General features: G+C 53.6%; 2 protein-coding genes and 1 non-coding gene across 5 annotated transcripts; 1 reads left to right on the top strand and 2 right to left on the bottom strand.

Annotated features, from left to right (window-relative positions):
• Positions 1–4653: 4653 nt before the first annotated feature.
• On the bottom strand, positions 4654–18804 carry GZMM (granzyme M). Of its 3 annotated transcripts, none has more exons than XM_036425162.1 (5): positions 18674–18804; positions 6982–7141; positions 5791–5926; positions 5406–5669; positions 4654–4954 (listed from the first exon to the last, which is right to left on the bottom strand). In XM_036425162.1, the coding sequence occupies exons 2-5, from the start codon at positions 7074–7076 to the stop codon at positions 4781–4783; spliced, it is 669 nt and encodes a 222-aa protein (XP_036281055.1). In that variant the 5' UTR covers positions 7077–7141; positions 18674–18804; the 3' UTR covers positions 4654–4780. The 3 variants fall into 3 exon arrangements, with proteins under 3 accessions (XP_036281055.1, XP_045432558.1, XP_045432559.1); XM_045576602.1 differs by lacking the exon at positions 18674–18804 and adding an exon at positions 9292–9396; XM_045576603.1 differs by lacking the exon at positions 18674–18804 and adding an exon at positions 9292–9396 and having other exon boundaries at positions 4654–4892.
• Positions 11631–11733, top strand: LOC118711980. Its single transcript, XR_004985917.1, has one exon. It is a non-coding gene; the product is annotated as a small nucleolar RNA U13 (small nucleolar RNA).
• Positions 13777–23008, bottom strand: CDC34 (cell division cycle 34, ubiqiutin conjugating enzyme). Its single transcript, XM_036425181.2, has 5 exons — positions 22832–23008; positions 19835–19921; positions 19616–19713; positions 18674–18808; positions 13777–14894 (listed from the first exon to the last, which is right to left on the bottom strand). The coding sequence occupies exons 1-5, from the start codon at positions 23006–23008 to the stop codon at positions 14687–14689; spliced, it is 705 nt and encodes a 234-aa protein (XP_036281074.1). The 3' UTR covers positions 13777–14686.
• Between the last annotated feature and the right edge of the window lie 1529 nt (positions 23009–24537).

Here is a 24537-nt window from a genome sequence, read left to right as displayed (position 1 = left end):
GAGCAGTTAGGGGGTGATCAGGCAGGCAGGCAAGCGGTTAGGAGCCAGTGGTCCCAGATTGTGAGAGGGTGCAGATCAGGCTGAGGGACACCCCCACCCCCATGCATAAATTTCATGCACTGGGCCACTAATAATAATAAAAATAAAATGGGAAAACTATTCTCAGGTCTCAGGTGGAACATGGACAACAACAAAAAAGGGTGGCCCTGGCAGCCCATCCATGTTTCTCTCTTACATCAGTGTTTCTCTCTCTCTCTCTCTAAAATCAGTAAAAACATATCTTTAGGTGAGGATTAAAAAAATAATAGGGTGATGTAAGGGGGCTGCTTTGCATAAGGGGTTAGGCAGTTTCTTGCTGTCAATGACATGTGAGGTGACGTAAGAATGAGGAGGAGGTGGGAGCCATGGGCAGGAGTAAGTGGTAGTCTGACAGCAGTCTGTCAGGTGGGGGAGGCAGCATTCAGAGAGGAGGCTGGGCAGGGCATGTGGAGTCCCAGCTACAGTGGACATTCAAGGAAAAGGCTGGAAGGATGAGGCAGACAGGCCACAACCTGCTGACGATGGGACTGTAGGGTGAGGATCCCGCTCCTGGGAGATCCACTCTCAGGCCCTGGCTTAACAGAAGCCCCAGGCTTAACAAGGCCACGAGGCTGCACAGATGGGGGTTGAGGGCTACGTGCAGAATGAGGGAGGAAGACAGCCAGCTGGCTTCAAAACTCCTACAGCCGGGGAGGTGGAATTTCTCCTAGCCTGCCCTCCGGAGGCCGGGCTGAGGCAGCTCTCGTGGGAAATAGCCTTTGCTTTTGTTTTCAAAATAAAGCTCAGTCTCCCGAAGACCCAGTTTTCTGATCCTCTCCCTTGAAAGCCTTCCCTGCCCCCTCCTCCTCCCCAGATCCCTGCTCTGCTCCCACCCCAGGGCAGAAGAATCTGAGTCCCCCTCTGCTTCCCACGGAAGGCCTTCAGGACCACTTGGTCAGGGTAACCAGACCTAGAAAGTAAAAACATAGGACTCCCTGTTAAATCTGCATTTCAGATTTTTTTAAAAAATCAGCAAATATATATATTAGAAATATATCCCACACAGTCACAGTATCTGGGACATACTTTCACTAAAAACATTATCTGCTCTATATCTGAAATTCAAATTTAACTGGCCAGCCTGTATTTCACCTGGCATCTCTGACCCAGTTGAAGGCAGCCTGGCTCCATCCCCCTTTGCAATTGTCCTCATGGCCCTGGTCGCCCTCTGACTTTGTGTGCGGTCAGGGACAACCACCTCATCTGGGCCCCCGCTGTGCACTCATCTGCACACAACAGCTGCCCTGCTTAGCTGTGGGTGGTCCTCACTCACTGGTTCCCCTCCCCTCCGGCCTCTGACGCCTGCAGCCTCTGGGATAGATCTGGACATCTTTCTCCAACGAGGGCAAGGCAAGCAACTCTCTTCTTTTAAAAAAGATAATCCGCTTATTACCTGGCTAAGGGCTATGGGTGTACCCCACACCTGCTTCAGGGTCATGGGTGTATCCCATGGTCTCAATAAAAGGGACAGCAAGGCCAGAGCCTAGCGGCAGTCCTCCCACTAGAGGTGGGCTCCCGCCTGGCCCCCCATATCAGATTAAATTTCTTCTAGTTTCTCTTTAATTTGCGTGTCGCCCTTCTCCAGAACCCTGAACTGGAACCCTGAATCCTGTGGGATGCAAGAAAGGGGTTCCCATACTGGGGTGCTTTGTTCTGGCCCCCCAGGGACAGCACCCAGGGGTACTGTCACCCTCCCCTCTATATCTGTCCAGTTGAAAGCATCAGAAGCCGGAGCTCAGCGCACTCGGCCGTGGACACCTTCAGAGACCAGCTGGGAGGTGCTCTGAGTCCCCAGGCAGGACGGCACCGGGTGCAGGACCTTGCTCAGCACCTTCCCTCCGCACCCGCCCGCCAGCCTGCCAGTCCGCCAGCCCTAGGGAGCTGCAGCACCTCATTCCATCTGGTGGCTTCCTCTGTCCCTTTAAGCAACCCCAGACCTCCTGCACACCTGGGGGTGGAGGACCCAGCGGGGCCAGGAAGGAACAGCTGAGAAGGCAAGATAAGCTTCCTCCCGAGGGGCTCCCACCCTGCAAACACAGGCCTGGCCTCCCCTGATCTTGGTCCAGGGGCGCCTCTCACATCTGCGGTGCCTCCAGATCCAGGCTCACTTGAGGAGGATGAAGAACAATAAGACCCAAAGCTTCTTGCAAAGACACCCAGGGGCCATGTGCTGGTTGAGGGGGGAGGGCAGGAGATGACAGCCAGTCTCTGGAAGCTGAAGTGGGGAAACCATGCACACAGCAGCCAAAAGGGAGAGAAACAGCCCGAGTGTCCCTCAGGGGATGGATGGATACACACACTATATCCATCTGCACGGTGCATATTATACAGCCAAGAAAAGGAACGAGGCACTGGCACACGATACAGAGTGGATGAACCTTGAACACGTGATGCTCAGTGAGAGAAGCCACAAGGCACAGCGAGTGTGATTCCATCAGTGTGAAGTGTCCGGAACAGGCACATCCAGAGACAGGAAGTGGATCAGCACTTGTCAGGTTCTAGAGAGTGACTGCAGATGGGGATAGGGCATCTTTTTTGGATGATGGAAGGTTCTGGAATTAGATAGAGGGGGTGGTTGCACAACATTGTGAATGAACTAAATACCACTGAATTGTGTACTTTAAATAACTACTATTGTCAGGGCCCTGAGCCGGCTGCCCCAAGATGTCCCACATTCATGGCACATAATAATTTTGCATCGAAGTTACTTAAGAAACTGCCTGTGGGAGAAGCAAATCGTGACCTCTTTGTCCCACCCTAACTCAGGATATAAGTCTCTTTACCAGAGCGAGGAGTCCAGAACCAAGGAGCTTCTATAAACACACTGCTGACTCCCCACCTCGCTCACACCCTGCTCAGATTCCCTTCTGCGACTTCTCACAAACGCACTGCTTCTTTGTCTAAAAAGTAAAGAAAGAGCCTGGTTCGATCACGTTTTTAGCCTCATCTTATGATCTGAGCATCATATTCTGACTCTCCCCTGCACATGTGTTGAATTGGTGTTTCTCCTGTTGATCTAGTCCTGGTGTAGATTTATTATTTTGTTACTAGTTCAGCCACAAGCACTACAGAAGGTAGAGCAGGAAATAGTGCCCCGTCGCCAACAGTTTGTTATGTAAATATCATCACAATTTTAAAAGATTTTTTTCCTTTTTTCTGTTAACTCTCTCCCCAGAATATTTTTTTCATTGAATTTTTTTTTAAGAGAGAATAGAAGGAAGGGAGGGAGGGATGGGAAGAGACAGGGAGAGGAAGGGAGAGAGAGAGAAACATCCATGTGAGAGAGTCACATCTGTTGTTTGCTTTCTGAATGCGCTCTGACCAGGGCCGGGGATCAAACCTGTAACCCACATATGTGCCCTTGACCGGGAATTGAACCCATGACCTTCTGGTGCATGGGCCAATACTCTCAACGTTGAGACACACCGGCAAGGGCTAAAAAGATATTTAATTTTTTTTTTATTGATTTAAGAAACATCGGTTTGTTGCTCTGCTTATTTGTCTGTTTGTTTTATTGATTTCAGAGAGAGGGGGAAAAACCAATGTGAAACATCAGTTGTCTGCCTCCTGTAAGTCCCACACTGGGGATCAAGCTCACAACCCAAGCATGTGCCCTGACCAGAAATGGAACTGGCGACCTTCTGGTGCATGGGACAAGCAATGATCAACCAACCGAGCCACACTGGTCAGGGCTTTTCTGCTTATTTTTTATATTTATTTATTTATTAAATTATTATATGTGTACATATCTTACCATTGCCCCATCTGCTTATTTTTTTAAAAATATTTTTATTGATATTTTTACAGAGAGAAAGAGAAAGGGATAGAGAGTTAGAAACATCAATGAGAGAGAAACGTCAATCAGCTGCCTCTTGCATACCCCCTACTGGGGATGTGCCCACAACCAGGTTATATGCCCTTGACCGGAATCGAACCTGGGACCCTTCAGTCTGCAGGCTGACGCTCTACCCACTGAGGTGATTGTTGATGGGGACAGGCTGCTGTTTAGGGTAATGGGATGTTCTGGAATTGAAGGTGAGGGTTATATAATTTAATGAACATACTAAAAACCACTGAATTATGCACTTTAAATAGACGAATTGTAAGCCATGTGAATTATATCTCAACACTGTAAATATATTACTTAAAAAATGAAAGGAAGAATATTCTGGAATGCTTGTTCAATGACTTCCACCCAGCTCCCCAGCACCAGCACACCCCCTGCCAGCCGAACTCTGGCTGTGGCCCCCAGCTGCGCTCAGTGCCATCCTCTGCCATCCATTAGGCTCCACCCATCCTGAAGCCACTCCTGGGAGAAGCCTGCCCTCGCCTGCTGCTGGCTCCTCACAGCAGCCTCAAGAGTGCAACCTCGTCCTGCCACATGGCTCAGTGGCTGAGCATTGACCTATGAACCAGGAGGTCATGGTTTGATTCTGGTCAGGGCACATGCCTGGGGTTTTGGGCTTGGTCCCCAGTAGGGGGCATGCAAGAGGCAGCTGATCAATGATTCTCTCTCATCATTGATGTTTCTCTCTCTCTCTCATCAATAATAATTAAAAAAGGAATCCAGGCAGGACTCTTACAATTTCTTTATTACAATTTATTGGTCCTATGAGCTGTGTCTGGTCCCCTCGCTGCCCCTCCCCATAATCCTGCAAGGGAGGGTCCTGCAAACAAAGGGGTCAGAAGCACCCATGGAGCATCAGGCGTGTGATGGGGCCGACCGGCGGCTGATGACCTTCCTGATCCAGGACACATAGGGGCCCACGGCGGTGGCCACAGGGGGCTTGAAGATGTCGGTGCAGGCTTTGGAGCTGAAGGACAGGATTCCAGCCACCCGGCCTTTGCTGCACACCAGGGGCCCGCCTGAGTCCCCCTGCCGGACACACAGGATACAGCTTACATTTGATGTCGCTTGGACAAAGCATGATTATTCCTGGGAGTGGGAGGCTGACTGTGTACCCTGGTCCCACATGTCACTATACACATCTTACCCCTCTACCCCACCCTTTTATCTTTCCTTCCTTCCTTCCTTCCTTCCTTCCTTCCTTCCTTCCTTCCTTCCTTCCTTCCTTCCTTTCTTCCTGTTCTTTTAACACTCTTTGCTTCTTCTCCCCATCCTAGGACCTTTGCACGTGCTATGGTTATCTTTGGTGCTAGAGCTCAAAGCACATCCCTGTGCCTTCTCTGTGCCTCACTTTCTGTGTCTGAGAATCTCCAGAATTCCCCAGAGAATGGACAGACCTGGGGTCCAGGTCCCCCGCTGGCCGAGGCTTCTGCCCTCCCCTCAGGCCAGGCTGTTCCGCCTCCCTGCTGCTGCCCCTCACCTTGCAGGGGGCCTGGTTCTTGGACTTGGCCTCCAGGCAGATCATGCTGTGGGTGATGCTGCCTTTCCAGAAGCGGCTGTTGTTGCACATCCTGGCATCCTGCACATGCACATCCAGCTCCTGCAGCGCTCCTGCCAGCTGCCCCCTCTCCTGGGTCAGCCCCCAGCCTGCCACGCTGCACCTTGCTCCTGCTGCCACTGCCTGGTGCCCTCGGGGCAAGCCCAGGGGCCGGACAGTCCTGCTGGGGCTCACCTTAGAGTCCAGCTACAGGTGACAGAAAGAGACAGGGGAGGGAGAGACTGGGGTAGCAGCAGGGGGAGAGAGGACCTGGGTGCAGTTGTCACTCCCCACCACCTCCGCCAGCCCCTGCCCCCAGCCCCCGCACCTGAAGCAGCGCGATGTCGCTATGCAGACTGGGTTCCGGCTTGTACTTGGGGTGCAGGACCGCTGCCCGGACTCGGAAGGTGAGGCCAGGGTCTCTGAGCTTGTGGAGCCCCAGCACCAGCCTCAGCTGATGGATCCTGTGGGCGGCAGAATCAGGGTACGGGCTGCCATCCTGCAGCCTGCGGACCCCTCCCTGAGCCTTCCTTCCAGGGTCCATCTAGGCTGAGTTCAAGGCCAAGGGGCACTCGATCCTGCCCCTCCTCTTGCTCCCTTACCTGGCCTCTCGCTGCCTGGTCCATCCCCTGCTCCTTCTCAACTGCCTCCCCCCACCTTCTCCAGGAAGCTGTCCCTGCTGCTGCCCCTGCCCCAGACTCCAGTTCATTCCCCACCAGAGGTAGGCGCTATGTGTCCAAAAATGATGACCGTCAGTCTGGGGCTCCCCTCAGCGGGGGCTCCAGCCTCATCCGGTGCCTATGCTTATCCCTCCAGCACAGTGCTGTGTCCTAAGGCTGCCACCAGGCCCAGGCAGGCTCACCAGTATCCATCCTCATAACTTTGCCCAAACTATAGAGAAACAAACTTCCCACAGGAATAAGGGCCCATCCTTGCCACCATGGGAGAACCTTCCCGATTATATGGGATGGGACAAAATAGAAGAGCCGAGGGGCAGGCTCCTGACTAGCTGATGCTAGCACCTGGATCAAGCTGTTCCTGAAGCCTGATGTCCTTTTAGACTTTTCAGTTTCATGAGCCAACAGATTCCCTTTGGTTCCTCCCACCAGTTTGATCTGGGGTCTTTATTACTGGCTAGTCCAGAGGAGGGGCAGCTCCAAGATTAATTGATTTGGTGGCTTCCTGGGTTATGCCACTCTCCACAGACCTGCTATATCCCCACGGCCACAGAGGGAGACACATCCTGGGTGTCACAAGAGGCCCGACTCTGTCCAGTTGGAAGGTGCTTTGTGGTAGCAAGTAAAGCTTCCCTAGGAATCCTGCCGTCTAATGTCACTTACGTAGGTCAATGCCACGTGCACACACCGTAGCAATCAGAGAGAGGGAAAGGGGACGCCCCTATGACCCTAGTATTGGCTTAAATCTGTCAGGACCCACCCCCTGGTGAGAATAGGGAACCACGAGACAGTTTCAGGGGTGCCTGGGGTGGCAGAGGGCTGGGCAGGGCAGGGTCACTCACGGCGGAGCCACGCAGTGGGCAGCTGTCAACACCCACCGCGGGCGCACGAGGACGCCCCCACACAGGTGGGCGCCGGCTCTCTGCAGGGACACCATGTATGGCCGGGAGTGGGGGGCAGCCTCACGTCCACCGATGATGTGGGTCTTAAACGTGACACTTCCTGCCGAGAGGAACAGAGTGCCAGGTTAGGGCTGCGTGCCCCGTCCCCACCGTGACCCTTCCCCCCCAGGCCCGAGGAGCCTGAACCCTAACACAGCCCCCTCTGCTGCCGAGACATTCAGATTGACAGGTAGGGCTGCCCTTGGTCCCGCCTCATCCTTCACTCCCACATCCTGGTTACCAGCAGGTGACCATCTGACATTCACATCCCATCCCTGAGCACCACAGCGCCGCCGCCTATGGCAGCAGCTGGAGGAGCTGTTTAAAGTGGAGAAATTAGCCTTAGCTGGTTTGGCTCAGTGGAGAGAGTGTCGGCCTGCGGACTGAAGGGTCCTGGGTTTGATTCCCTGTCAGGGCACATGCCTGGGCTCGATCCCCAGTGTGGGATGTGTAGGAGGTAGCTGATCAATGATTCTCTCTCATCATACCCTGTTTCCCCGAAAATAAGACAGTGTCTTATATTAATTTTTTCTCCCAAAGTTGCGCTAGGTCTTATTTTCAGGAGATGTCTTATCTTTCCATGGGCTAGGTCTTATTTTCGGAGGATGTCTTATTTTCGGGGAAACACGGTAGATATTTCTCTCTTTCCCTTTCTCTTCCTCTCTAAAATCAATAAAAATATATTTTTAAAAGTTTTAAAATGTAAATCAGATAAAAATCTTCCCATGATTCCCCTCATGCTTTAACTATCCAAACTCCCCATGACTCACAAGAGCCATATCAGCTAGTCCTGCCTCCTTCCCACACCTCCTCACTCCCCTCCAGCCACACCACCCGGGGCTGCTCCTCCAGTGCGCTGCCTTCACTCCCGCCTCAGGGTCCTTGCACATGCTGTGCTGGCAGCCTTTCCTCCAGGCATTCCCAACTCTGGCTTCCTCTCTGGATATCTGCTCGAAAGCCTTCTCCTCAGAGACCCCTGCGCCCCAACTTCCTTAATATAACCCTCCTCCCCTCACTCTGCTCTGTTCTCTTCCTAGCACTCAGTCCTTCCTGCCAGGGCCCCCAATTCATCACAGGGTCATTCTCATCCAGCCCAGTGAGAATTCTGGGATGCCCATCTCCCACCACCTTCTATCTCAAGCGCCCGGGCATCGGGTCCTGGCCACGCATATGGTTTGGCGAGGCAGCTAGCAGGGGCTCAAATTCCAGCTTTGTCCTTCCCAACCAGGCGATCCTGGGCAGGCTGCCTCACTCACTAGGTTGTAGTTTCTGTACATATGTTTATCGGGACCCTGCCTGCGGGTGCTGCCAGGAAGCAAAAAGCCTGCATCTGCCCCATCGTCTGTGGTGTTCTGTGAATCTAGCTCCAGGGTGAGATGTGAGGAGCACAGGATATTCTCAGAGTCCTAGAGTCTCCCCATAAAACAACTACAGGAGGGAATTAATGATTTTACTCTGGGGAGCCAGGGGAATGCCAGCGTCACCACGTGATCTAGATAATGGCACCAGGAAGCAGGCGGGAACCCTCTGTGACTCCTGCAGAAAATGCACAATCTGAACCCATCCTCAGGGACATGGCAGGCAGACCCACGGGCATCACAGATACCAGGGCCACAAGACCCAGGGGGAAACGAAGACACTGCTGTGGAGGAGGAGGAGGAGGAGGTCTGTGCCCACAGGAAAGCCATGGGGACTTTTGAGTAAGGCCTGGAGATGAGCTAACACGAATGCACGGTGTTGAGAATCCTGCTATGATTGTGCAGAGACTGTCCTTGCTCACAGAAGACACGCCATGGCATTTAGGAGTGAGAGGCCATGCACCTGAAACTTACTCTCATTGGTTCATAAAAATAAGACATACATTTATTTTTTGCACACACACCCAGGGGCGGGTGATAAGGCAGCATGTTTTCAATTGAGAAATCTAGGAGGAGGAGATGGGAGTTACCCGTAGGATTCTAGTGATTTTTCTGTAAGATCAAAGTTAAGTCAAAATGAAAAAAATCTTAAAGTGTCTGCCCTGATGTGACCTGACTCCGCTACCTCAGGGCCCCTGCTCAGCCTCGCCTCCTTTTTGGAGCGGCCGACATTTCTTCCATCAGTCACCTCCTGGGGACAAGGGACTTGTTTCCGATCTGTTGTGAAGCCCACCCATGAGCACCCGGGGCCCAAAGCTTCAGGCGTTCCCCCCCTTGCTTAGCTCCCACTCACCTGCCCAATGGGCCCCCAGGTCCAGCAGCAGCAGCAGCAGCAGAGAGAAGGAGGCCTCCATGGCGCTGGGGAACTCAGCCTTGGGTGGCGCCTGGGCCCCCAGCACCTCCCACCCGACCTACCCCTTCCTATAGGAGAGATCACATTCACAGCTTCACTCCCCACAGCACACACACACCACCCCCAGCTCACTGCTTTTCACCCACAAGCATTTCAGAAAAGTCTGTAAAAGGCTCTCCGAAGAGAAAACCACACCACACTTCACACCTGAAAAATTAACGAAAGTTCCCCCTCATCATCTATTATAATATCCCATCATGTTCAACCCCATCTCACACCTCTGTGTGTGTGTGTGTGGTTTTAATGTGTCTGTTTTCTTGGCCCTCTGTTTCTTATCATGACGAAATACATATAACATATAACATAAAATGTACCATCTTTTTAAAAAATATATATATTTTATTGATTTTTCACAGAGAGGAAGGGAGAGAGATAGAGAGCTAGAAACATCGATGAGAGAAATACCTCAACCAGCTGCCTCCTGCACGCCTCTCACCGGGGATGTGCCCGCAACCAAGGTACATGCCCTTGACCGGAATCGAACCTGGGACCCTTTGGTCTGCAGGCCGTTGCTCTATCCACTGAGCCAAACCCGTTTCGGCAAAATGTACCATCTTAACCATTTTTAAATATACAGCTCAGTGGCATTAAGCACATTCATGCTGTTGTGTAGCCACTCAACCCTGCCATCCATCTTCAGTACTTTCTCATCTTCCCAAGCTGACAGTGTGTTCCCATTACACACTACACCTTCCTTCCCCCACCCTCCCAGTCTCTAGCACCCACTTATCTACTTCCTGTCTTTACAGATTTGACTTCTTCTGTGTCTGGCTTATTTCACTGAGCATGTCTTCAAGACTCAGCCATGTGGTAGTATCAGCATGTCTTTCCTTTGTAAGGCTGAATCATATCCCATTGTATGGATGGACCACATCTTGTTTCTCCATTCATCGTTCCATGGACCTTTGGGCCGTTTCCAACCTTTGGTTATTCTGGATATAGATGATAGGAACACTCGTGTGCTATGAGCTTTTGGGGGGTGACCACAAATCTGGGGTTCCTTAGTCAGGCTCAGCTGCATGGAGTGCTGTATTGAGCAGTGATGTCTGTTCTGGGCCAGGCAGGGTGGGGGCAGGTATGAAGGCTCCCAGGGGCTTCAGTCCTCCCTCCCTCCCAGGCTACTCCTCAGCCCTCCCCATCCATGTGATCCAAATTGGCCAATCAGATTGCTCCACTCCCCTTCCTTCGGTTCAGGACAGAATGTTCTAAGCAGGCTCATTGAGGGCCATGGTGTGGGTTTCTTCTACAAGCCTCACCCTCTCCTGGACTTGGAGCTGGAAAGATGTCAGCCTGGAGGTGGCCCCAAAGTGAGAGTTCATCTGGCAATGAGGCTCACACAGAGAAAGCTGAGTTGGGGGATGTTAGTTTCCTCTTGCATCTGTAACAGATTAAGGAACCTCACATTCAGTGCCTAAAACCACACAAATTAATTCTCTTAGTGCTGGAAGCTGGAAGTAGCAAGTGGGCCTCACAGGGCTAAACCCAGGTGTAGGCAGGGCCTCCAGGGAATTGTTTCCTGCCTTTTCCTAGACGGAAAAGGGATTAGGGAATGGACATCGTTGGGGCTGTTATCCAGCTGACCACAGGTCAGGCGAGACAGAGAGAAACATCGATTGCTTGTCTCCTGCACTCGCCATGACCCTGGCCCAGGCTGGGAGGAGCCTGTAACCAAGGTGCCTGCCCTTGACCAGAATGGAACCTGGGACCCTTCAGTCCAAGGCCTATCCACTGAGCCAAAATGTCTAGGGCTCAACTCTAATTATTAACCCCATTCTGCAGCTAGAACACTGAAGTTCTGCATGTCAAAGCCACCTGTCCTTGGCTTGGTCAGTGAAGATGATTCAGAACTGGAGGCCTCAGATATTTTAGTCACATCTGTGTGAGCAAAAGCTCTGTTGGCAATCATGTGGAGTACTGACTATGGAGGAAAAGGGGGACAGATTGTGGTGGTTTTATTTAAAAAAACAAACAAAAACCCTTCATCTGAGGACATGCTTTTATGATTTTAGAGAGAGAGGAAGGGACAGAGAGACAGACACTGATATGAGAAACAAGGATCGGTTGCCTCCAACTGGGGATTGAACTTGAAACCTGGGTAAGTGCCCTGACTGGGAATCAAACTGCGACCTTTTGGTGTCTGGGACAATGCTCCAACTGATCCACACTGGCCAGGGCAGATTGTGGCGGTTTCATTTACTTATTTAAAAATATTTGCCGAGATCCTTTCGGAGTTCATAAGCGTGATGATTGGGTGTTCACGCGGCTGTGTGAGGTGTGCCGCCCATTAACCTTGTTACGCTTTGGCACATGACCCGTCTGACGTGAAAAAAAAAAAAAAAAAAAAAAAAAAAAAAAAAAAAAAATATTTGCCGAGACCGGTTTGGCTCAATGGATAGAGCGTCGGCTTGGGGACTGAAGGGTCCCGGGTTCGATTCCGGTCAAGGGCATGTACCTTGGTTGTGGGCATATCCCTAGTAGGGGGTGTGCAAGAGGCAGCTGATCGATGACTCTCTCTCATCGATGTTTCTAACTCTCTATCTCTCTCCCTTCCTCTGTACAAAATCAATAAAAATATATTTAAAAAAAAATAAAAATATTTTTATTGGTTTCAGAGAGGAAGAGGGGGAAGATAGAAACATCAATGATGAGAGAGAATCAGATTGGCTGCCTCCTGCATACCTCCCCACCCCCACTGGAAATTAAGCTCACAACCCAACCAAGCACGTGTCTATAATGCTCTGACTGGGAATCGAACCATGACCTCTTGGTCCATAGGTTGACACCCAACCACTGAACCATGCCGGCTGGGCTTGTAGTGGTTTTAGACCATGGCCACCGATTCTCAGACATGCTCCCATCAAGAGATAGTCTGTGTCCCCTCTCTTTGAATCTAGGTGGGCTTGTGCCTACTTAGACCAATTGTGTGCAGCTGAAGCGACATGGTTTGACCTCCAAGGCTGCTCAGAAATGACCTTGCTTCTGGGACGGTCATCTTGGAGCCTGTGCCACTATGCTGAGAGGAAGCCCTGGTGATGGATGTGGGGGCATGTGTGGGCACTCAGTCCCTCTGAGCCTGGGCTCCAAGTTGCCCCAGCCCATTCACCCAACCCGAGTTAAGATGCCTCCAGAAGACCCCAGGTCCCATGGTTTAAGTCACCTAAGACGTGGTGAAGAGGGGACAAGCCGCCGGATTCCTGACCCACAGAAGCTGCGTATAAAGTGGCAGTGGCCCTATGTCACTAAGTTCAGATGGCTTGTTCGGCAGCACTGGGTGTGGAGACAGGAAGAGGCCCAGAGGAGAGGTTGAACCAACAAGCTGGAGAGTGGCAGTGGGTGCTGGCATGACTCTAAGACAGAGGCTGACAAAATTTTCTATAAATGGCCAAACTATGTTTTTGGGCCACTCCTCAGTACTGAAGCTGCGGCTCATAACCAGCCAGACCCAGGTAAAGTGGGTGTGGCTAGTTTGGCCAAGGATCCTAGTTTGCTAATACAAGGCTTTCTGGTGCAGGCTAGTGGCTCCTGGGCCCCTGGAGGCCCTGCCCTTTCTTTTTTTTTTCTTTTTTTTTTTAACAGCTGCTTTGTCTCAAGGAAAGCTTATTTATTTTTTATTTTTTATTTAAAAAACCCCCACATTTTATTGATTTTCCAGAGAGAGGAAGGAAGAGGGATAGAGAGCTAGAAATGTCGATGAGAGAGAAACATCAACCAGCTGCCTCCTGCCCAGCCCCTACCGGGGATGTGCCCGCAACCAATGTACATGCCCTTGACCGGAATCGAACCTGGGACCCCTCAGTCCGCAGAACGATGCTCTATCCACTGAGCCAAACCGGTTTCAGCGGCCCTGCCCTTTCACTGCCATTCTGAAGGCTGCCACCAACTTGCTAGGCACACAGGAAAGAGCCCCAGAGAGCAGCTCACACTGTGGGTGACATCTTCCCCCTCACCACCCGCAAGGTGCAGAGGCTGACTCAGCTTCCCCCTCAGGAAATGCCTCTAACTTAAAGAGGAAGTGAAGAGAGGCTGTACATGCCCAGGCCTGAGCAGCAGGAGGTGCCTGCAAGTTAGAAACACAGGCTGCTGTCCTGGCCTCAGTGCCTGTAGAGGGTCGCACATGTGGGGGGTGGGAGGTCTACGAATACTCATGGGTGCTCTGCGGGCTGCCTCACCTGTAATGCAAGCGGGGCTGAGGCTCCTGGACAAGGCCCAGGGAGAGGGATGGGCGTGGTTGCCATGGGGGTGGGAACTCTGCTCAGATCCAGTTGAGAACCCTGGTGAGTGGGTGTTTGTCAAGAGTAAAGCCTCACTGGCCCTGTGCTGCCCTCCAGCTGAGTTTAAGGAAAGCAAGAAATTAAAACGACTGGGTGAAACTTCGCACATTTTAATGTAGGAAAATCATTCATGTTAACAAACGAAATTGTGAGGGCCAACTATAAAAGCTGTATCTGTGGCACCGGGGCTGTGGCGCATTCGTGGAGCAAGCAGACCAGGTGCGTAGGCTCTACGGGGTCCACCACCTGCGAGGGGGTCCTACAGGCTCCAGCCACAGGGACCAGTCAGGCCAGAGCTCCCTCGGGCCTTTGCTCTGATGTCACCATCGGACCCTGAATCCAGCTTGCTCCGGGCTTTTCAGTTACTCAGAAATAAAGTCAGAGGCTTGGGTGACACTGGGTGTAGCATCTGCAGGCAGCAGGGTGGAGCCACCTGAGGGCTGGAGGTTGCAGGTTGTTTTCAGCCTCGGGCTCAGGACCTTGGGCCCACATCCTCAGCCTCAGGAGTGCACCCCAGGTGCTAGGCCTGCCCCCGGGCTCCACACACTTAGGTGCTGCGGGCATCAGGCCCGGCCACTGTACCCTGTAGGGGAGGCCAAGGAAAGGTTGGTCTCTGGGCTTCTCATAAAGTTGTTTTATTTAGATTCCAAACACACCAAAGCCGAGAGAAGAAGTGATGACAAGTTAATCTGTCCACTCATGAGCTGGGAGCCCCAAGTTTCTGGCTCCAGCCAGTGGGGCAGTAGACAGGGCTGGAGTCCGGGCCCCTCAGGCCACCTTTGCCCCGAGGCCCACCAGGTGCCCAGCACTAATGGGGCCCCTCCTCTCTGAAGCAGAGGAAAACCCAGAACAAACATGGGGAAAGGAAAGCGAGACCAAGGAGACAAGGCAAGAGCGGGGCCACCTCCCTGAGGTAGTCTCGGCGTCAGGAGGTGCCCGAGCGCCCACAGAGTCTGGGCCTGGTGAGGTAAAATCTGTAAGTTTATTCGGCGTGGGACATGGTGTCAGGATTCCTCGTTGCCAGAGTCATCCTCATCGTCCCCAAAGCAGCTGTCGGCTTCGGCCTCGGCATCCTCGTAATAGTCATCGTAGAAGAGGTCCGAGCCCTCGTCGGGCGCCGGGGCCTTGGTCTTCACGCAGTACTCAGCCAGCGTGGTGGGCACCTTTACGCCATCCCGCTCCGCGTCCACCTTGGTCCCCAAGACCTGCTTCCTGGGGGAGAGACAGGGAGGGAGCCTGTCAGGATCCACAGCCAGATGCCTTTGGAGGAAAGGAGGTGACCAGGCAGCTTTGTGGAGGGTGACTTGCGCACTAAGCCCCGGGGAGGGGCCTGACCGAGGCCAAGCCCCAGGGGACACTGCAGCCGGGACCAAGGACCCCCGAAGGTTGCTACACGAGGTTTAAAAAGATGCCATCAAACTATACACTTAACCCAGATGACAAAATATCAAAGGGGGGGTTGGTCCTCCAGGGCCACAGCTGAGGAGCCTCAAGGCAGGCAGAGGGGAGGAGAAGTGGACGGTGGGGGCAGCACTCTGGGAGAGAGAGAAAGGATGGGACGGGCTCACCCAGGAAAGAGCGGACTCAGCACTGCACTGCTCACGAGGCAGGAGGCGGGTTAGGGAAATGCTCCTGTTTATAGTGAAAGGGAGGACAAATGAGGTGACAGGGTAGGAACATCCCATGGGACATGCACCTGACCGTCAACACCCTAGCCCCATATCACGTACATCTGAAACTAGAACGTCACAGCACCAATCCACAGATGCTAAAACCTCTAAGCCCACCAGGGGCTCTGTCTGGTCATGCTGACAGAACATGTGGGAATGCAGATGGGGTGAACAAACAGGCAGAAAGCAGCCATCACAGCTACCCACGTGGGCACATGTGAGCTGGCCCACAGGGAGTCTGGAGAGATAAAAATAGTCTGGATTTTATTTCAGCATCATGTGGGAGGTGGCGGGGAAGAACTGGCAAAGGAGTGGGCCACGTGGGCAGGATACTCTGAAGGTGCCACCCAGCACTCACTCTGAGACCCTGAGGGTTGTGCGCAAGTATCAAATGAGGCTGGCAGAGCAGGTGCTTGCCAAGCACCTCCTAGGATGGCTGGTGGGGGACTAGTGTTGCTATGTCCATCACAGTTCTTCATCAGCTCCAGAAACTGGAAACTATGACTGCCCAGCATCAAGGACAGCTTTCCCGGGACCATAGGGGGATGCAGAGAAGGGTGCACCCTGTTGCTCATGGATCCCCTGGGGGCTGTGTGTGTCAAAGTGGTTTAAAAATTATTACATAAACCACTACAGAACAACCAGCAAAAACAGGCCAGACTAAAAGAAGCCAGCAGAATTTAGTCAAGGAAAATAAAACAGAAGTAAATAGAGAAGGGTACCACAGGAGAGGTAGAAGACCTGACACTGCAAGGCCACCAATGCCATGTGTGCATGTACATCTGCTCACAGGTGCACACACACATGGGTAAGACAGGGATTAGTCAAACTGCAGGATGAGGTGAAATGGAGAACTAAGGGCTGTTTAGAGACAAAAAAAAAAAAAAAAAAAAAAAGTTGGTTTCTTAGGAAAGGATAAGCAAGTTATGACAAATTAAGCACATGGACAGCCTCGTAGGTCAGGCACCAGGAAGCTACTAAAGGCTCTTTCCTACTTTCTAGGTAAGAGCAGGTGGTAAGGCTGGATTTGCACTGCAGCAAGGAGATGATCATGTTAACTACCAAATCTCACCAAACTGAGTCCAAAAAGGATGAGTGAGCTCTACTGCACATGACATCTCAACAAACCTGACTAAAAAGTTGGTTACCAAGTGGCCTATACCGCATGGTCCCATTTTTTGGATAAAAATCTGGAAGGATACACCCAGACATTAACCATTAGGTATTAGGATCATGGGTGTTTTTTTTTTCTATTTGCACATAAATGTTTTTGCCTTCTTGGTATTTGTTTTGTAGCTTTATTAACACAAACTGTACCCATGTGTCAGCAGTGAGCTCTGACCCACGTGTGCCTCCTGAAAGCACCCCACAAATGAGATCACAAATGTACCCATCACCTCCAGATGCCCCTATGCCTCTTTTATTTTTATTAATATATTTTCATTGATTTCAGAGAGGAAGGGAGAGATAGAAACATCAATGATGAGAGAGAATCACTGACTGGCTGTCTCCTGCACACCCCCCACTGGGGACTGAGCCGCAACCTGGGACCCTTGTTTGCGGTTGACGCTCTGTTCACTGAACCAAACTGGTTATGGCCCCTCTGCCTCCAAAGCTCATATCCCCGATGGCCACAGATGCACTTCCTAGGATTCCTGTCCAGGAGCATGGTCCCTTGTTTGCCTGGCTTCCTTCATGAAGCTTAACTCCTGGAGATGTGCCCACATGGCTGGTGAACAGGCCACAGCTCGCTCACCTTAACCCTGGATGTACATTTGGGTTGTTGTTTGTTTTTGGCGATTTGATGCTGTTTTGAACATTTGCATAGATGCTGGTGTAGAATGTGCCTGTTTTTCTTGAGTAAGTAAGTCTGGAATGACTGGGCCAAAGGCAGGGTGTGTCTAACTTCTTATTTTTCTAATTAAAAGGTAAATGAGCCCTAGCTGGTTTGGCTCAGTGGATGGAGCGTCAGCCTGTGGACTGAAGGGTCCCAGGTTCGATTCCGGTCAAGGGCACATGGCCGGATTGCAGGCCCAATCCCCAGTAGGGGGTGTGCAGAAGGCATCCAATCAGTGATTCTCTCTCATCATTGATGTTTCTATCTCTCTCCTTCCTCCTTCATCTCTGAAATCAATAAAAATATATTTAAATAAATAAAAAATAAAAGGTAAATGACAAACTGAAAGTATTTGGAAAACACCTAATAAAGGGCTATTTGTCATAAAAGAAGTCAGTAAACTCCATGATAAAAATTGACAATGGACAATGGACACAAGAGCTCACAGAATTTGACAAAACAGAACATGCAAAAGAATGGGTCAGACAGCTCGGACAGAAAGCCAATGGCTTGCACACCCAGGGCCCTGAACAAGGTTCTGTCCCCGATCTGGCATCTGCACTGCTGAGAATCCACTATGTAAAGTTTGGAAGATGTTTGGCTGCTCATTTGTGAGGGGAGAGCGCTGGGAACAACTATGAGAATAAGAGGCTAGTTCTGGCAAATCCTTAATATGTTGCTCTTAGAACCAAGAAAAAAATTGTTTTTTTTAAAAAGGCTATTTTCTAAATATGCTAATACCGTATGTTTTTTCTGCCTTTAAATAATGATTCAAAATTTCAAAATTACAAACTTAAGTGATGTTCACAGCAGCAAATTATTAAGTGCGAAAGATAAACCATCACACAAGGCATAATCTCAGTAACATGAAAAATGACCATATGAAAAACTGATGAGGAACAGAAGCAAGCAGTGGACACGTGTATGCCCAGATGTGGGTCAGGAAGCACCTAAAAGTGGATAGGCAAACCATACCCCATTAGCTGGACACACTTACCACAGGCCCAATGCAACAGGCCCCCGTTTTCAGGTGCTGCCCTAGAGAGAGGGGAGCAGCAAGGGCCAAAGGGAACACGGGGAGGACCTCTGGAGCTCGCTGCTGGACACCTGGGTGTCTATTTCTGTGCTGCACTATTATGCCTGTGTGTGTGATACACCCACATCCCAACACACACACACACACACACACACACACACACACACACACACACACGATGTCTGTTTACTACATTAAATACATGGACCTGTATGAAAGATATTTCAAATTGCAAAACACACCCAATTTTCTTTAAAAACTTTTTTTAAAAAGGAGAAGAAGAAGAAAGAGAGAGAAAAGAAAAGAGAACAGGAGGAAAGAGCCAATGGGTTAGGCTTGAATCCGGTTGGATCTTTCCCACTGTCCAGTGGCCTAGGTTTCCCCATTAGTGACCCCTGCCCTGTGGACAGATGTGAGAAGCCAGGTTGGTCTGGGAGCCCTTCCTTACCGGATGATGTCTGTGTACTCCCGGTCCTTGCCTTTGCTCTCTTTCCACTTCCTGTACATCACAGAGGCGTCCACGTTAGCCGGGGAGAAGGTGTTAGGTTCGTTGAGGAGGGAGATGACGCTCAGGAGGATGGTCCTGGGGAGGGGAGCACAAAGTCAGCAGGTACAGGGTGAGGGTGGTGTTCACGGGATGCATCCTGGAAGCCAGGTCCGACGTTGTAGCAGGAACCACAGGCTGAGCACAGCCCCCTGGCGCCTGCCATTTATTGGAGAACACACGAAGTCCCAGTTTTGCAGCCTCTCAGGCCTGAATGTCACTGGGAGAGCCAACACTAACCCAGAGATCCCCTTGTACCTCCCTATCCCAAAAGCAACATTTGTCTGGACTTCTCACTGGGCCTTCCCTGACTACTCCTGCCCTCTGTTGCATGCCCAACTCCCTGGACAAGACGTGTGTGGGCAGCCAAGCCCAGGAGCACCTTTCTTCCACTTGAAACATGCCTCTCCCATGCCCAAGTGCCCTGGCAAATGGGTCCCTCTGTACTGCCATCTTTTACTATGGCCACCCTGCTACTGGACTAAGGATATGCAGACAAAGAGGCGGGTGCCAGGCCTGCGGACTTGGCTAGGCTCATGGAGGCTGAAGAAGGAGAGGACACCTCAGAGTACGGCAGAGGGAAGATCCTGTGGGCAGAAAGATATGGACAAAGGTTCCCATTTGATGGGGCAGTGAGTGTCAGGAAATGAGGGGAGAGGCCAGCAGAGATGGCCCTGGACCCCCAGGGCCCCAGCACGCTGGCAGAAGACCAGTTTCAACCAATGCCAAAGCACTGCAAGGAGCTGTGACCCCAGGGATGACACAGGTGTGTCTCCCTCTGTCTGGAGCAAAGAGGTCAGAAATGCTGGGGGTGGGGGGACACGTCTACCTGCTGACCAGCCTCACCTGACATTTTGGGTGGGGTTCCACCGCTCCGAGGGCAGCTCACCGCTCTGGGGGTCATCGACTGGGGGGTGGAGAATGGAGATGCACACGTCCCCTGTCTGTGCAGGGACAGGAGGGAGGGATCAGTGCCCATACCAGCACGCAAGGCCACACAGTGCCCCTCCCCTGCCCGCCCCCATTACAGAGGCTGGGAGAGATAAGTGGGAGAGGCAGGCTCACCTCATAGATGTTGGGGTGCCACATCTTGGTCAGGAACCGAAAGGCTGGTGGGGAGTAAGGGTAGTCGATGGGAAACTTGAGGCGTGCCTGGGGGGTGGGCAGAGAGCAGGAGGACTCAACCAGGGCTGGCCCTGTTGTCCCATCAGTGCCGAGTATGGGATCAGGCTGGATAGGACAGGATACCTCTTGAGGACTCCATCCACAAACACACAGACAAGGACATCAGGCTGGGACGGACACCGCCAGTACAGAAGGGCTGCTCAGCTGGGATGGGCACTCGTGAGTGCATGAGTGCACAATTGGTTGCCACAGGCTTTTTGGGGGGGCCCCCTGAGCTGATCCTGGTAACCACCCTGCTACTGGGGAGTGCAGGCAGTTGCCCAAGGAGCAGCTCCAAGCCCATCTGGCCCAGGCCTGTAGGAGGGTCAGGAGGCTGGGCCCCAAGGTGGGCTCACACCAGCAAACAGCTCCACTGAGGGGCATAGGCCTTGGCCTGGGAGCTGTGCACCTCAAGTACAGTGCTGGAGTCCCTGCCTCAGTTCCCAGGTTGTGGGGAGGATTAAAATAGATGTTTTCCCGACACCTCTGTGGGCCCTGTGGGAGGAGATGAGTCAGTGCTGGGTGGACACTCTCTGCCCGCAGGTGTCCATCTTGGGAGATCAGGAAGGCAAACAGGAAGGTCACATGAGAGACGGGAAGGGCCACCTGACTGACTGGGTGACAGAGCTACACAGTTTCAGTAGGTGTGGAAGCTTCGTTTTCCTGCTTAAGCCCCAAATCGCAGGTTTCGGGACATCTGGCCCAGGATGTCCTCAGGCTCTCAGTGGCGAAGAGCAGGGTAGGGGCCACAGAGGAACAGGGCGTCTCTGCTGGGGGGGGGGGGGGGCATTTGGGTCAAGTCCCTCTGCTCTCGGCTGAATGATGAGGTCACTAGCTATGGCAGCAGAACAAGTCTGGAACCTGGGTCCCCCAAGCCCAGTGCCGGGCTTCTAAGCGACAACCTGAGAAGAAATGGTTGAGGCTTCCTCAGTGGAGCAGGGGGACAGGCCTCCCCTGCACCAAGCACCCACCGGGTCTCATCACGTCTGTTTACCTCTGAGCAAACCAAAGCTCTGAGAATGAGGGCGCCTTCCCTAAGGCACACACAGTGGAGGGCGCTCCAGAACCTGGCTTCTCTGACCCGCGTTAGCACCCCACACTGTCCGGGGACCTGTCCTGGGCCAGTGCTTCCGAGGCTCATCAAGGAGAATTAGGGGCAGTTGGGTTAGGCCTGGGAAAGGTGCTGGAGGAAGTGGTTGCGAAGTGAAGGTGAGCCACAGGCATTTCCACATTTCCTGGGGAAGAGGGTTTTCCCCCCACTCCCTACCTGACCACAAGCAGACCTGAATGGGAGGACTGGGTGGGTGGCAGAACCACTCTGAACTCCATACTGGCTTCCTTGAGGCTAGACCCTGTGGCAGATATGATCAAAGTCTGGCAGGCTCCCTCCACAGTCCATTCTTTTCTAGGAAAACTAGATCATCTCCAGAAAAACCTGGGAGGCTCTACTCACAACCACTTAGTATGCCATAGCTAGACACCACATCCTCTACGCAACCTTACTTAGTCCCGGCCTGGCTTCATCTAAGGGTGGGGTCCTGGTTCTGAAGGAGCCCTTATCCTCACAGCCTGCGGCTCTCCCGAGCAGACAAAAGAGGCTGAGGGGGCTGGGTGAACCTTTCAGTAATAGGCCCCAAATCTGTTCCCTGCATGGGGAAGTCTGACTCCAGATTCAGAACTCAGACCAGGGCTGTTCACACTCCTCCTCCCTCTCCACCCCAGCAGGCCAGGCGGCTCCCTCACAGACAACTGAGCAGGTGAGACCAAAACATTAGTCAAAAGTGCAAACAGAGACATCTGTCTGGGCAGCACTGCCTCTCCCTCCCCACCCCCCAGCCTGGCCTAGCTGGTTTCTGCTCCCCACCCAGGCCTCCCAGCCAGGCAAAACCTGGCAGGTCTTAGCCATGCTCTTGGCAGGCTGTGATGGGGTGTGTTCCTATGCTTAATGCTCGTTTCTCACCTCTCCCACAGGGAGACCCCTCTGCCTCAAAAAGTCAAGTGCTGCTACCTGAAAGGGGTCCTTCCAAGGCCCCATCTGGGCTAAGATCATGAGGATGAGAAAGCTGCCTGGGTTTTGGCCCTAGTCCTTTGTCACCCCAGTCCCAGGGAAAGCACTAACTTCCCTTTACTGATCCCAACAACAAAAGGGAAATGCTTGGAATTAGACCACAGAATAAAAGGCCCAGAGTGTGAGCTTCTGGCCATCTGCTTAGGGGAACCTGAGAAAGGCCAGCTGGGGTGAGAGAGGAGCTGGAGCTTCGGAGGCTAGGGTCCTGGAGGCCACGGGGGCTCCTCTGGAGTGTGGCTCCGGGGGACAGGGTGGATAGGAGTGACACCTCCGCCTCAACCTTCCCCAGAGAACAGGTTTGTATAGCTCCGGATAAAGCTGAGAGGGCTTGGCCCGTTGCTATCGGCAAAGGGTGGCTGCTTTCCAAGCAGGTCCTGGCTGCCAAGGTCCCATCCAGGCCTTTGTTAGAATCTGAGCAAGTGGCGGAGCCAGACCCCTACCCCCACGCCGCTGGTCACCCTCCCTCTCTTCTTCCCTCTCCGAGGCCGGTGCTCCCCAACAATAGTGTTTGCGGTTCTGGGGGGGCCTTTGTCTCTTCTGGGCAGGGGGCTGGGAAAGCAGCAGCAGGATGGGCCAGCTAGGGCGGGGTCGGAGGAAGGGGGCACCAGGGGTTGAGACCTCCCAGGAGCGGGGTAAACAAGAACCCGCCCAAACAAAACAACGTTCATGCCTCCACTCTGGGGGAGTCTGAGTTTAAGTTCTCGGGGATTCCTGGGGCCTGAGAAGGAGGGACTGAGTAACCCCGAGTGACAGCGGAGAGCCTGGGTACAGGGAGAGGGGGGATCGCCAAGCGAGAAGGGTAGCGGCATCCGAATGGGCTGCGGACTCACCTTAAAGTAGCCGCCCTCGTAGTAGGTGTTGGGGGGCCCGAAAATGGCCACCTCCCAGTTGTACAGGTCGCCCTCGTCCACTAGGGTCACCCGGAAGCCCTCCACCGGCTCCTCCTGCAGCCCCTTGAGCTCGAGCAACAGCGCCTTCTGTGAGCTGGGTACCAGCGGCCGGGCCATGGCGGCGGCGGAGGAGGAGCCCGGGAGCGGGGGCGCGATGGGTGGCGGGGCCGCCGCGGGGGCGCGGGCCGGGCCGGGCCGCGCGCCGGCCGGGGGGGCGCCGCCGGGGCCGCCTCCGCCTTCCTCCTCTACGCCGCCGCCGCCGCCGCCGCCCGGGGCCCCCGAGCGCTCCACTCGCTCTGGCGCCGCCGCCTGCCCGGCGCTGCCTTCGGCCCGGCCCGCGCGCCCCGCCCCGCGCTGCGCCTGCGCGCCGCCCCCGGGCTCCGACTGCGCCTGCGTGCCGCGGCCCGGCCCGGACGACACCTGCGTTCGCCCGCGGGGCGCGCCGGGAAGTGGAGTCCCCCTCCCTCGGGCCACCGGGCTCGCGCCCAGCGCGACAGCCGGGAGGGAGGGGGCCGAACGCCCGAGGGCCTTGGTGCTGCCGGCCTGTGGGAGGCTGCTGCAGCCCCCCAGCTCGGACGAGCACCCCGACGCCTGTCCACCGCGAGGAGGGCAGGCCTGGGCTGAGCCGCCGCGGCCCGCACGCCGGGCTTTTGGGGTCTTTTTTTGTGACGTCCCCGGCGCGGGGCGGGGCCGGGGCGGGGAATTGGGAGCCGGGGCGGGGAATTGGGAACTGGGCCGGGCCGGGCCGGGTCCCCGCGAGGCTGAGTGTCCCGGTCGTGACCCTACCGTCCTGATTCTATTTTGCTGTAAGTGAGGGGAACTGGCTGATTCCCTTCCCGGATCGCACGGGGCGACCGGAAGGGGCGCCGGACCGATGGGGAGGCGGAGGACAGGTGAGAGCCCACGCTGGAGCTCACGCACCCGGTCCTCGGCGGGCTGTGCCTCAGGTTCTCGTCGGTGGGGTTGACGATTGGGCCCTCCGGGCAGATGCGAAGGCCCCCGCGACCGCGAGGGAGGTGAGGAAGACTGAGCAGAACTTTAGTCACCATTTGGATCCACCGAGTGGGATCAGAAGAGATGGAGAAACGGGAATCAATCAGTCCACTCCTCCTTCAGCATTCATTTGGCACCCATCCTGGAGGAATCCCCAGATTGATTGATCCCTAATCCTGGCTGGGCCCTCCTTCAGGCTGACCTTTGACTCCACCCAAATCCTGACCCAGGGCTTCACCCTGACCTGCTGGAGCTCTGATCTGGCTGAGTCCCTGGACCCAGGACACCTGGTCAGGAGAGTGAGGTGTGGTGCCCTGGTCTCCATTCCTCCACCTCCACAGGATGACAGCTCCCTGTGAGGGTGACCAACTTGTTGTTGTGGCCCAGGCTTCCTGCTGTGCCTGTGGCCTTCCCTGCAGGTGTCTTGGACAGCTAACACCTGCAACAACTGCAGGCTGTGCCAAAGTTACACCCTCCCCCAGCTGCCCCAGGACCTGACCCCTTGCCCTGCCCCGCTGACAGGCAGGTAAAGGGAAAGAAAACGTCAACAGTGGGGAAGGACAGAAGAGCCAGAGCAGCAGCTCAAATGGCTGCTCAGAGCTGGGCCTTGGCTTTCTCAACCATAAAGCTCTAGGCTTTGCCTGTGCCCTGCA

The sequence above is a fragment of the Pipistrellus kuhlii genome, unplaced genomic scaffold, assembly GCF_014108245.1.
Source record: "Pipistrellus kuhlii isolate mPipKuh1 unplaced genomic scaffold, mPipKuh1.p scaffold_m20_p_8, whole genome shotgun sequence".
NCBI lineage: Eukaryota > Metazoa > Chordata > Mammalia > Chiroptera > Vespertilionidae > Pipistrellus > Pipistrellus kuhlii.
Note: the sequence above shows the minus strand (reverse complement) of the source record. Positions and strands in the feature narration are given on the sequence as shown.

What these genes read in the sequence shown, in the direction of transcription:
- GZMM (XM_045576602.1), bottom strand. Translation starts at nt 9,352, where the DNA reads ATGGAGGCCTCCTTCTCTCTGCTGCTGCTGCTGCTGCTGGACCTGGGG. An exon ending in CCTGGGGGCCCATTGGGCAG is followed by an intron (nt 7,142 to 9,291) that starts GTGAGTGGGAGC and finishes TCCTCTCGGCAG; the next exon opens with GAAGTGTCACGTTTAAGACC. An exon ending in AGAACCAGGCCCCCTGCAAG is followed by an intron (nt 4,955 to 5,405) that starts GTGAGGGGCAGC and finishes TGTGTCCGGCAG; the next exon opens with GGGGACTCAGGCGGGCCCCT.
- CDC34 (XM_036425181.2), bottom strand. Translation starts at nt 23,008, where the DNA reads ATGGCCCGGCCGCTGGTACCCAGCTCACAGAAGGCGCTGTTGCTCGAG. An exon ending in ACGAGGGCGGCTACTTTAAG is followed by an intron (nt 19,922 to 22,831) that starts GTGAGTCCGCAG and finishes CCCACCCCCCAG; the next exon opens with GCACGCCTCAAGTTTCCCAT. An exon ending in AACCCCACCCAAAATGTCAG is followed by an intron (nt 18,809 to 19,615) that starts GTGAGGCTGGTC and finishes TCCCCTCCCCAG; the next exon opens with GACCATCCTCCTGAGCGTCA.